General features: G+C 38.4%; 1 protein-coding gene across 1 annotated transcript in view; it reads right to left on the bottom strand.

Annotated features, from left to right (window-relative positions):
• Window positions 1–1,666, bottom strand: part of LOC110175083 (uncharacterized) — a 15,678-nt gene extending 14,012 nt beyond the window's left edge. The window contains exon 1 of the mRNA XM_055163442.1: window positions 1,402–1,666. Within this exon, the coding sequence (XP_055019417.1) occupies window positions 1,402–1,666 (265 nt within the window). The remainder of the gene's footprint in view (window positions 1–1,401) is intronic.
• Window positions 1,667–13,328: the final 11,662 nt, after the last annotated feature.

The following is a 13,328-nucleotide window of genomic DNA, read 5'->3' as shown; positions in this document are numbered from 1 at the left end:
CCAATGATTATTTAGTCACCTATGTGAATAGTCAAACAATTAATTTAATTGTAAATTTAGATTTTCAAAACATTTTTAACCAAATGTACATTGAACTATGATGACTGAAGTTAACTCCTGTACAATCCAAATAATGATTATAAAATAAAATAAGACTAATCGTTTTTTATGATGATCACTATTAATATATTAAATCGTGACGGCCCAAATGATTCTATCCTCTACAGGCCAAATAGTCCAGCATAATAACTGATGTCGTCCGCAACGACGAGGAGCTCAACAAACTGCTGGGAGGCGTCACCATCGCTCAGGGAGGCGTGCTGCCCAACATCCAGGCTGTGCTGCTGCCCAAGAAGACCGAGAAGGCCAAGTAAAGACGCCCCGAGACTCGACTCACAACAACGGCTCTTTTAAGAGCCACAAACTCTCAGAAAAGAGCACACTTCATAATCTTGTCATAATTGATATCCAGTCAGACCTTGGCAGAAAACCTATGGAAACGGATTCAAAATGATGTACACTTTCCTACATTAAAGCAACACAAGGGTTTTCTTGTCATGGGAGACGTTAAAATTCTGTGACACGGAGATTTGTGTATCTGCTCACGGTGTCTTTCAAAACCCAAGGCGAAACCCCCGACACGAAGACAGCGACATCGACATGTCCAGCAGGACGTATGTGCGCGGTACTGGTACTGGCTCCGTTTTTTAATGGGAGAGAATATCAGACTTCGCTGTACAGTGAAACTAACCCACTGCACAGGCTTCTATTTACCGTGTGTACATAAATAGACGGTAAATAGAAGCCTGCTGATCACGGCAAACACCAGGATTCAAAAGTACATTTCAGATATATAAAACACTAACAGAGTCAACTTGATGCTATTCATTCACATTTAGAGGAGACTCAATGCAGATTTACTGTTCTTATCTGCAGAAGACACTCCAGTGACAATGTGTCAGGTGCCAGCAAGGCTAGAACTGAAGTGAAAGAACCTGTGAACAGGAAGAACAATGTTGGATTTTACAACAGTTAGTGTTAGATAAGGACAGTGACCCTAACACTTTCAATTATTATCTATGTGTTCTGCTCTCAGCTCAGTTGAAGCATATCCCGGTGTATCTGTGACACTGTTCTCAGATTGATATTTTGTAGCCATAGAGCTGTACTTTATTAATGAAGTGTAGCCTGAATGATCCTGAGCAGCTCAGCCATGTGAGCTGCCAAACAGGAATGCCACAGATTCTGCTGATTGGGTTCATATTCTATAAAGAATAACCTCAGTAAGAAAGTCTGGACTACAGAAAAATAAACATTCATCTACTTGTTTTAACTCGGTACATGCACTGTAACTGTATGTGAAGCCTCAGATGTTTTGAATGAAACACAATGAACCCAGACACTTAGAGAAAACCTCCAGATCATAAAGAGCTGTCTGAGAGCTGATGGGGTTGCTGATTTCACAGAGGTACCTTCCACTGTCTGTTCTGTTCAGGACTTTGAAGGACAAGACTTGTTTTTGGTCATAAAGTACAATGTTTTCAGAAGGATTTAGCTCCTGTCCATTTATCAACCAGTTTCTGGTGAAGTTGGAACCAGAGGCATCAGAGATTAAAGTCACTGAGGAGCCCTCGATTCTCTCATTGGAGGAGGACTTGACATACATATTTGTGATTCTCTCTGTGGAAGGAAAAACAAAACAAAATCAGAATATCATTAGTTCAAAATTAAACTAGAAGAACTGAAGCATGTTCTGTGTGATTTGATGATTTTGAATGTTTTATAGCGTTTTAAATCTTGAAATGTTGACTTACTCAAAACAGAGATCCTCACTCTCCTGAGTTAATATTATTATATATTTTTTTCTTATTAAAACACACAAAGTGACTTTAAAATATACATTTTGTGAATGTTTCTAATACTACTTCACTGCACTAATGTCATAGTTTTAAACAGTTTTTGCTCTGTTCAAGGTTTATTTAACCCAACTGCAGAGACATTGTTGTATTTTACAGTATGTAGTGTTGTGGAACAGACTGCAAACATTAAAAAAGAACTGAAAAGTTGCTTTGAATCAAGGAGTCTGATTTATTGAAGCAATTGTGCATAAAATCACAGAACTGCCGGTCCCTGACAGAGACTCGTCTGTCCCTAAACTGTCACATAACAATGTAGACAGAGTCTTTACACCCCTCAGGGTACTTTGTTTAACAATAGATATCTGATGTACCATTTATGAACAGCCTAAACCCAGTAAAAGATCACTGATGTGAAGATTTCCAGAACAGTACACACATTCACAACTGTTAGAGTTAAACACAGAGTCTAAAACTCTTAAACAATCACTTATGTGATGCAGAAATGTAAGTAGTAAAAATGACATTAAAGTTACAAGTTTCGATTGTATGGATTGAAATCATTCTCATACACAGTTTCTTCATCATTGTTAGAGTTGTGTGTATTTGAAGTATTCTCGTAGACATGATGTTCATTCTGACCTGGATGTGGAGGTGTAATCTCACTTAAACTTTATTTTGAGAATATTTGATAAACTACAATAATACTTACTGTTATTCCTGAACTTTCTGCCGTTTCTGGAAAAAAATAAATGCAAATCAAACTTAACAGAGTCAGTGTACAGGAGACCTACATCCATATTCTAAATAAGACACTGAAGATATGGTGCTTCTGACTTACTGGTGTTTATACATCTGAAACCCTCCGACTGCAGCTCCAACAACGACCACTAATAAAGCAACAGTTATCCCAGCGATGGCTCCAGCTGAGAGGCCCTCTGGAGGAACTGCTGAATCTAAAGAAACACAGTGAGATCCAGTTAACTAGTGACCACAGCACCACTTAGTGTCCTCTCAGTGTCACTGCAGACTGTGCACATTGTGACTGGTGAATGTTGAATTATTGTGAGCAGCACAGCCATGTGAAGAGTCAAACAGGAAAACTCCACAGATCCAGTGATGATTTGGGTTCATATGATTTAAAGAAAACATATTCTGTAGAATTTACTTTTACTTTATTTTGTCCATGTTCTATCGGTGTTTCCTCAGTGTTCATTTGCTCATAGTTGTATTTTGATTGATCCTGTATGTGTGTGTGTGTGTGTGTGTGTGTGTGTGTGTGTGTGTGTGTGTGTGTGTGTGTGTGTGTGTGTGTGTGTGTAATCATGTGTTGTCCTGCATCTGAGGCTTATGTGCTCAGAACATTTCAGTTTGTTCAGTGGTCACAGGAAAGAATCAAATCTGTTACTTGCTGTGGTCAAAAGTCGTTTTAGATCAATATTGTGATTTACAAAGTACAACATGTAAATGTTTCTGTGTTATAGTGAAATATATGATAAAACATATATTTTCTCTAAAATGTAGCGTGTTTGACCACCAAGAAAGTCTGAACTACAGGAAAATAAACATAAATCCACTTTTTACCCGTTACATTCACTGTGACTGTATGTGAAGCCTCAGATGTTTCCGTTGTGATTTGATTTGAAGCTCGACAGATGTACTCTCCACTGTCTGAAGATCCAGTCATGGTTTTAGTATATTCACATGAGAGAGTGAGAACTGTCCCATCCTTTATCCAGGTGTATTTAGCAGTTGGTACAGAGTCACTCAGGCAGGTTCATATGAGTGTTTTATTCATCTGAATCTCTTTTGGACCTGAGATTTGAACATTTTCGGGTCCATCTGTAAAATAATGTTCTGTTAAAGGAAATGTTTTCCAGTAAATCAGGCATGTCCAAACTATGGCCCGGGGACCAAATGCGGCCCTCAGACTATTTTTTTCTTGGCCCTCAGGCTTTCAGGTGAATTGGCCCAAATTACCTTGCGTCAATTAAAAAAATAATTTTTTTACTGCAAGTTTTTTTGAAAATCTACCTTGTTATGATAATATTTAATATTTAGGATCTTTTATTTTGTATTTTAAGGATCTTAGCATGATTAAAGACTGATGGCTCATTCTAATGTGTTAAACATGCACACATTTCAATTATTTCCTGTACTGAGCACCAGTCTACTGCCCTCGATCGGCCCTCTGCTTCGTCTGTGTTTAGATATGTGGTCCTTGATGAAAAAAGTTTGGACACCCCTGCAGTAAATGAATGAAACATAATGAACCCAGACTCTTAGAGAAAACCTCCAGATCATAAAGAGCTGTCTGAGAGCTGATGGGGTTGCTGATTTCACAGAGGTACCTTCCACTGTCTTTTCTGTTCAGGACTTTGAAGGACAAGACTCGTTTTTGGTCATAAAAAACAATGTTTTCAGAAGGATTTAGCTCCTGTCCATTTATCAACCAGTTTCTGGTGAAGATGGAACCAGAGGCATCACAGATTAAGTTCACTGAGGAGCCCTCGATCGGCTCATTGGAGGATGGCACAACAGAAACTTTTGTGATTCTCCCTGTGAAAATTAAGAAAAAATCTGCAAACAAATGTTATCAATAAAAGACAAAATTTACAAGCTGTGAATGTTTTGTCCACTGTGGTGTCATGTAAAAGTAGATGAAGGACAGGTGTATGACACTGGAATAGTTCTTACTCAGCACAGAGATCCTCACAGGCTGAGACGTTGTATATTTGAGAGTTTTGCTGTTGAAAGCCTGACAGCTGTAGTCTCCACTATGAATCGTCTGCATGTTCTTCACTTGTATCTGTGCTCCAGTAAAAGACAACAACTCTCCATTGAAAAGCCATTTAAAGTGAGCTGCAGGTCTGGAGTCAGCTGAGCAGGACAGAGACACGTCTGAACCTTCCTCATAATAATCAAGTAAAGGAGAGCTCCTCAAAATGACATCATCAGGTCCATCTGAAAATATCAAATATAAATACACAGTTTAGAGTTGGACATGGGATTGTTTGTGCGTCTGAACTGTAGACATGCTTTACTCACAGCTGATGGAGACTTCTGCTGGGGCACTGGTGCTGCTACTGAAAGGATCAGACACTTTACATGTGAATGGTCCGTGGTCATAGCGCCACACAGTGGCTATAGTGAGAGTTGCTCCTCCATCAGTGAGGTGCACTCTGTCACTGAGTGTAACTTCAGAAGTGCCATTGAACCAGAGGAAAGTTGTCAGGTTGATCCCATCAGCAGAACAGGAGAGAGTCACAGAACTGTTGAACTCCACTAAGTCTGAGCTGCTCACTGTGATGCTCACATTAGACACTGGCTCTGAGGGAGGGGGACAGCACATGTTAGTCTACATATGAAAATAAAGCGTGGCTGGTGTTACAGACTGTTCACTAACAGTAAAAAAACACTTTGTTTAACTGATAACAGATGGAATGCCAAAAGGGTGCCTTTGTCCCTCAAGGAAAATAGACTCAAAAATTCTAACAAGCTTCTGCCAATATTAGTTTTGAATTCATGTGCTCATTAAATAAATAGTGAATAATAATGTGTGGCAGGTTGGGGTATATGCCACTTTTCCTCGCAGGCACACCTACAGTTGTGGATAAAATTGTTGGTACCCCTCTGACAATGAAAGAAAAATCAGCAATAATCACGGAAATAACTTGAAACCTTGAGAAAAAGCAATAATAAATATAAAATTTACTGAAAATTATCCAACAAAAAATCAAACATTTCTTTTCACCTGTGATTCAACAGAATTTTTAGAAAAAAACAAAATGATTTCTGTAACTGTCGATGAGACTTCTGCTCTGTTCAACTAGTATTTTGACCCATTTCTTGTGAGCAAATTGTTGTAGTTGCCTGAGGTTTGAAAGATGCCTTCTCCAGACACCATGTTTCAGCTCATTTCACAGATGTTCAGGAGATCTGGGCTCACAGAAGAACACTCCAGAACAGTCCAGTGTTCTGTTCTTAGTCATTCTTGTGTGTTTTTAGCTGTGTGTGTTTGGGGTCATTATCCTGTTGGAAGTCCCATGACCTACGACTGAGACTGAGCTTTCTGACACTAGGCAACACATTTTGTTCCAGAATACCTTGATAGTTTAGAGATTTCATTGTACCTTGCACAGATTCAAAACACCCTGTGCCAGATGCAGCAAAACAGCCCCAGAACAAAACCAAGCCTCCTCCGTGTTTCACAGTAGGGACAGTGTTCTTTTCTTAGTCTGCTTCATTTTTGAGCTTCACTTTTGTCTCATCTGTGCAAAAAAACATTCTTCCAGAAACTTTGTGGCTTGTCAATATGTCAATATGTGGTGGATGGTGCGATCTGACACTGATGTACCTCGCCCTTCGAGTTCACATTTAATTTGTTTGGAGGCTGTTCTGGGCTCTTTGGTTCCATTCGTATGATCCATCTCTTCAATTTGTCATCAATTTTCCTCTTGCGGCCACGTCCAGGGAGGTTGGCTTCAGTCCTGTGGACCTTAAACTTGTGAAGAACGTGTGTAACTGTAATCACAGGAACATCAAACTGCTTGGAGATGATGTTATTGACTTTATCTTTAACCTGCTTGTCTATTATTTTCTTTCTAGTCTCCTGACACAGTTCTCTTCTTCTCTTTCTCTGGTCCATGTTCAGTATTGTGTCCATCATGTCTCCAAACAGCACAATGACACATGTCGCCCTTTAAACAGACAGACTGACCGAGAACAAGTTTGAAGACACCTGTGATGTAGATTAGAGACACACCGAAGTTTAACATGTCTCTATTGTCCAATTATTTACAGTCTTTTCTAGAGGTACCTTCATTTTGTCCACGCCAGTTTCATTAGTTTTTTTTTTGTTTTTTTTTTTGTAAATAATTCTGTTGAACAACAGTTCAAAAACACTGTCTGATTTTCATTGGTTATTTGTCAGGAAATTATTTCTTATTATTATTATTATTATTATTATTATTATTATTATTATTATTATTATTATTTTATTGCTTTTCTCAGTTTCACATGAGGTCAAAGCACCAGACCGTGGTCCTCACAGAGGCTACTCTAGGCATCAAGTGCAGTAGGAAAGTGTCAATTGTGGTGTTGCAGACAGCGTGGGTGAGTTTAGTTTTCGATTGTCTAGGGGACGGGGGGTGGCTCTCATTGTTGTGTCGGCCTACGGGCTGTTGGTCACTGATGAAACCGGCCACAGCTGTGAACATATGAACTTTGGTTCAAATGACACACTCTATTTTATGTTGGTGAACTTTGTGTTGGAGAACCATGGGTGATGGCCTTTGGCTGTTAGCATATTTTCACATGTCAGAATAAAAATATAGATATTTAAATAAATGAATCATACATTTACTCAGTGTATGTGTCATATCAGTCCCACAGACCCATGTTTGTCTTTTCTATTTTTCCTGTCATCATAGACAGGTGGAATTATTAATAATGCCTCATCTGGTCACAAATGCAACATTTATAATTACCGTGAACGTTCAGTGTAGAGGTCCCAACTTGCGCCATACCTCCTGCTGGTATAATGTTAACACTGTACTCTCCAGTGTCATTATCAGCCAGGTTCCTGAGCTGCAGAGATCCAGTAGAGATGAACAGAGTGATCCTGTCTTCATACTCTGGAGCAGTGAAGTTACCACTAGAACTTGAAGTGATGATATTTGTAGTGCCAAAATGCCATGTTACTGATACAAGTGGAGTTTGTGCTGGAGTCAGTGAAGTGGTGAATGTGACTGTGCCTCCCTCAGCTGCATCCACAGAGTCAGGCAACACACCAGCTCCACAAGCCAAACCTGGAGGAGAATCACATATAAAAGAATCATTTAAAAAAGGATTCTTCACATAACTTTTACATGAAATAGTATTAGAAAAGTCCTTACCAAACGTAACATGAAAAATAATCACTTGGACACTCATGTCTTGTGTTGTTTTGAGCAGATAAGATACATAGAAGGAAGTGCTGCAGTGGTTTGTTGCCTGTATCATCTGCTTTGATTAATTATTATCCACAGGACCAAATTTCATATCAAGATGTTCTTTTGCATGTTTTGTCCTTTCTGTTGTTAAGAGTAACTGTCCACTGTACATTATAAACACAAGACCCTCATGTACATCTCATCTTTTAGTCTCTGGCTTCACTTTAATGGCAAAATTGACTCTTGTGAGATTTAAGACATGTTATAATGTTGTTACAGTATCATAAACATAATTGGACTTGTTTTATTTCGTTCATTGATTATTAATCTGTCTACATTTAAAAACAAAAACAAAACAAAAAAAAACTCTAATTGCTCAGTTCCATCTTTTGATTTAGTGTTAGTTTTCAAATTAACAGTTTCTTTCACCTTTTTTTTATTTAGTAGAAGAACTAAATATGCAGGGTGTGTGTGTTAAACATGTGTGAATGAAACTCCACAACTGATGTGGAAACAACATAAGAACATAGATCAGCTAAATTACTTTTCAAATTTCTTAAAATTCCAAGAAAATATTATCATTTTAATCATATGCATTAACTACACTACTAACAAAAAAAAGAACATGTTTATGTTAGAATGAATATATCATTTTTATTCATTTTAATTCTTAATGAATTAAAACAAATTTTATCACATATTATGGGGTTTTCATAGACATTTTGTTTGCCTTCCTTGTTGTAAAAGTTTCTTATTCTTGAAGAGTTTGGTTGTGTTTGTCTGCTGGACCTGTGGAGCAATGGGAAATTAAAACACTGTAAATGAATGCTCTTCTTTCTAACTCTGAATTATGTGTTTCTTTTTCCTACCGGTGCTAAAATGGAAATACAATAGTCCATCCATCCATTTTCTTCTGCTTATCTGGAGATGAGTCACGGGGGCAACAGTCTAAGCAGGGACTCCCAGACTTCCTTCACAAATACTTGAACTTCTCCACCAGGGACCCTTCACCCACCCGGAGAGGGCAAGCCACCTTTTTCCGGTTGAGAACCATGGCCTCGGATTTGAAAGAGCTGATCTTCATCCCAGCTGCTTCACACTCGGCTGCAAATCTCCCCAGTGCACATTGCAGGTCCTGGTCTGATGAAGCAACAGGACAACATCATCTGCAAACAGCAAAGATGAGATCCTGTGGTCCCCAAACTGGACCCCCTCCGGCCCCTGACTGTGCCTAGACATTCTGTGCATAAATACAATGTATAGAACCGGTGACAAAGGGCAGCTCTGGTGGAGTCCAACATGCAACCGGGAACAGGTCTGACTTACTGCCGCCAATGAACACAGCTCCTGCTCCGGTCATACAGGGACCAGACAACCCTTAGCCCTTAGGAAATACAATAGTGTCAGTCATTTTTCCTTGAAGATGTAAATGAATGTGTTCATGACTTACTGATGCTTACAAGTAAAGATTCATCTGACCACAGCTGCCACAGAAAACTACACATGTGATAGTTACTCCAGCAATGGCCCCAGCCTTTGGTCCTTTAATGAACGAATGGAAACATCAAACTTATGAAAATACAAAAATACTTGTAGCAAATATATCAAATGGCAAAAAGATCTGATTTAAAAATATGCATATGGTAGTGAGGGGATGATGATACTTCAAGGAGTGTATTGACACGTTACACAAACTGTGTTGACACTCTATTGACACTGTGATGGTCACTCAATAGTGACCTCTGCAGTAGTTCTAAAATCACTGCAGGTAAACAAAATGGAAATAAGATGGAAAAGCTTTCATGCTGCAAACCCAACATCAGCCTGTGAAATAATATTACATTTTTATTTAATTGCTAGTCTTTTACTCAAAATATAATCTCATTGTTGTATAAATCAATTTGCTTCATTTGTTTGCTGAGTTAAGTTGTTGATGAGAAGAGTTTAAAATTTGCTTAATTATTTGCTTGTGTAAATGCTAAAATGAGTTGGTTTGTAAAATATAGCAAATTTGTCAGTAAAAAATTTAGAGTTAAAATGTTTAACTTCTATATGGGATTTTGTTAATTTAAGTGTTCAATCATATGAAATAACACACTCAAAATGGATTCATTCATACATTTTTATTGAGGAAGAAAAGTTTTTGGAATGTCTTTGCTCCAAGGAGATTTCTCCTTTTAGACACCAGTTCCACTGCCTTAGAAAAAAAACTCTTTCACAGGGAACAGATGAAGATGGTGTGCTTAAAAATGTAAGTGTGAGTTGATAAAGGTGTGGATATGTTTTCTGGTTATTTTTCCAATATTCTAACGGGTCTTGTGTTCTGGGTGTGTTGCTTCAGTCAGGTAGTGTTGGACTTCAACTATGGAATTGGCTGTAGTATTTGAGGTCATCTTGTTCTCCTCAACCTCCATATCTAGAGGTTTCCAGAGATAATTCTTTGCCATGTGATAATAAACTAACGACTAACAAAGTGCCACAGAAATATACATATAAACACAAAAACATGTGTTTCCATACGTGAACTGGGTTCTGATCCATGTGAAGAGCGAGGCTCTTCTGCTGGGTCAGGCTCATGGCTCCTCATTTCAGCAGCACACTCCAACTTCAGTCTCTTGACAGCTTCAGTTGCTTTTAGTGGACTAAAGAAGCCAAATGTTTTAAACCTGGGGTCCAACAGTGTTGCCAGTGTCATCACACTGAGTGATTCCATGTTGCAGATAGACTCAGTCAGCCGCTTTCTCAGATTTTCAGTCAGCTCATGAGCAACTGTTTTTGTCACTGTTGAGGCTTGACGTTGAAGCTCAGTGTGAATCATTATCATCAATGAAATAACCTTTGACCTCGAGACTCTTTTTTCCTCAGAGAGTTCTCTTGTGGCTTGGTTAAAAGGAGCGAGCACCCTGAGCATCTCTTCAGTGATTTCAAATTCTTCAGGAATCAGTGGAGTGATATCAGTTTTTGAGACAGACAGACTGTCTCCTTCTGCTCAGTCATTCTTTCCAACATGTGGTAGGTGCTGTTCCATCGTGTCAGCACTTCATTTATTAATTTATGGAATGATGTTCCCAGCTGTTGCTGCATTTGAGTGAGCTTTTCTTTGGCCATCATGCTTGATAGAAATTATGTCACAATTTGCAGTGTTTTGTTGTGTATTTCTGTTAGTGTTGTGATTTGATCACATGATTTTTTTACAATTAAATTCATGGAATGGGCAATACAAATGGTTTGCCGTATTTGCAGCATTTGAAATCATGTTTGCTGCTGCATCAGTGACAAGACACCTGATGTTGTCCGCTATGCCCCACTCCTCCATGAGGCTCCTTTTAACTGTGGCCATGTTTTCTGCAGTGTGTTTCTGAGGAAAATGCTCCACTCCCAAGACTGATGAACGGAGTTCATGGCTTTCTTTGTCCACATAGTGGCAAATAACAACAAGATATGCCTCCATATTAATGGACGTCCACTTATCAGCTGTTAAACAGGAACGGCGCTCTGCAGGTCCTTTTTTTGTTTTCTTCTTTTCCTCATATTTCTGGCTCATCAAGTCTTTGATGGTCTAAAAATAAACATACAAATAGTGTAATACCTTATGAATACATACAGTATTAATTCAAACATACCTTCCTGCTTGGTACAACATATGAGGGTTGCAATAAGCTTCATAAGCTCTCTGAATCCCTCATTTTCAGCCATGGTGAGTGGCTGACAGTCTTTGATGATCATGTTGACAACACCCTCATCCACTGGTTACTTGTTAGGAACTGCAAGCCAAAAGGAAATAGTTTGTTTAAAGCTTGTTGAAGGACTGTAATTTTTACAAACAATATTACAGAGTCACACAAAGCCTTTTGTGTGTAATAAACTATTTTTGAAATTTCTTTTTATTTATTTTTTTTGTGAGAATTTCAGTATACCTGAGGCACTCACGGGAGGATCTGCCAATTCTTCATTGCCATGAGCTCCATAATGCCTCAGCATTGATGAAGTGCTCTTATTGACGTAAGATAACTCTGTGGAGCAGAGCAACACTTCACCTACAATAAAATAAAAAAAAGTAAATATATCTGAAAACAATTCTTACCTCTTACCAGAAAAGAACAGAAACATATTTAATTAAAAAAAAATAATAATAAAAATAAAAATAAAAAACTAACAGTAAACAATGCCCAAAGAAGAAAAAGATTTACACCTTATTTTTTAAATAATTAAAAGATCAAAATGATTCCAGACTGGGGAAAACGTCTTGAAACAATCCATGAAGTCAGACGTGGAAACAAAGCAAAAATCCAACAAACACAACAACAGCAAACACAGTTTGGTCTCCATCTAACAAACCTTATAAACACAATTTGACATGGCACATCCAAACGACACACGTCCTGTATCGGTCACATGATTTTTTTTCTTAAAGTGATACATGCACCAATACAGGGTTTCACTCTTGAGCACACGACACAGTGCTGACGCACCAGTGTTGTTCATCCCATCACTAGCACATGGGCCCATGTTGTACATTTTACTGGATGGGGAAATATTATCTTCATCACATTAATGAATTTATCTTATTAAAAGTTACCAGCCAAGTGTTAAAACAGACTCGACTTTTGATTCAGTGTAAACATTTACCTGATGCAAACACTGTATGTGTTGCTTCAGATGTTTTCATGGTGAAGTCATTAGTGGGTGAACAGACGTACTCTCCACTCTCTCAGACTTCTCACATGATAATTATGTATTTGTGACGTAGGTTGACCGTGAGCGGATTGGGGTTCAGTGAGTACGGTAAAAAAAAATCCAGACATAGATGTGAAGCAGTGGTCCACAGTTTTTGTTTTCAATCATTACAAAAAGTGCAGAGTGCAAAATGGAGGCAGGCAGGAGTTTCCTCTCCAGCAGCAGAACACAGACTTATGTTTTGAGGCGCCTTTTATCCTGGTCTGCCTGATTGGCTAAAACTACTACAGCTAAAACAGGGATGGTAAAATTATCATAGCTTTAAATCTTGATCTAAACCTCCATAAAATATATCCAAATCCAAATAACTATTAAAACCACCAACTATATACATAAAAACCGTAAAACCTCTGGAAGGGCCAGAGCAGGCTCTATCTCCTGAGGAGACTCAGGTCTTTTGGAGTGTGTGTGTACTGTGCCTCGGGATTAAAAAGTGGTAAAAGGAAGGACAATAAATGTTTAAAACCAACTGTGTGCAATTTTTTTTGTATGTTGAAAGTGCTGTGTGCAATCAAAGTGCAGTGTTTAAAGTGTCTTAGTGAAGGGTGAAGGTGCTTAATGTACTCATGGGTAACAAACCACCAGCCTGTTTGTTACAGTATTCAAACAAACTAGCTACAGTTGTTCCAGTCTTAATCCAGATGTAGTTGGCTGCAGGTAAAGATTCTCCCAAGCAGCTCAACGTGAGAGTTGTTTCTACTTGAACCTCTTTTGGACTTGAGATTTGAAGATTTTCTGGTTAATCTGGAACACAAAAACAGGAAGTGCAATAATCAGAACAGAAGTATCTAATGTAAATGAA

Source organism: Boleophthalmus pectinirostris, unplaced genomic scaffold (genome assembly GCF_026225935.1).
Source record: "Boleophthalmus pectinirostris isolate CB_2022bp ecotype Guang Dong unplaced genomic scaffold, ASM2622593v1 HiC_scaffold_6, whole genome shotgun sequence".
In the NCBI taxonomy this organism is placed as follows: domain Eukaryota; kingdom Metazoa; phylum Chordata; class Actinopteri; order Gobiiformes; family Gobiidae; genus Boleophthalmus; species Boleophthalmus pectinirostris.
This window is presented reverse-complemented; position numbering and strand designations above follow the sequence as displayed.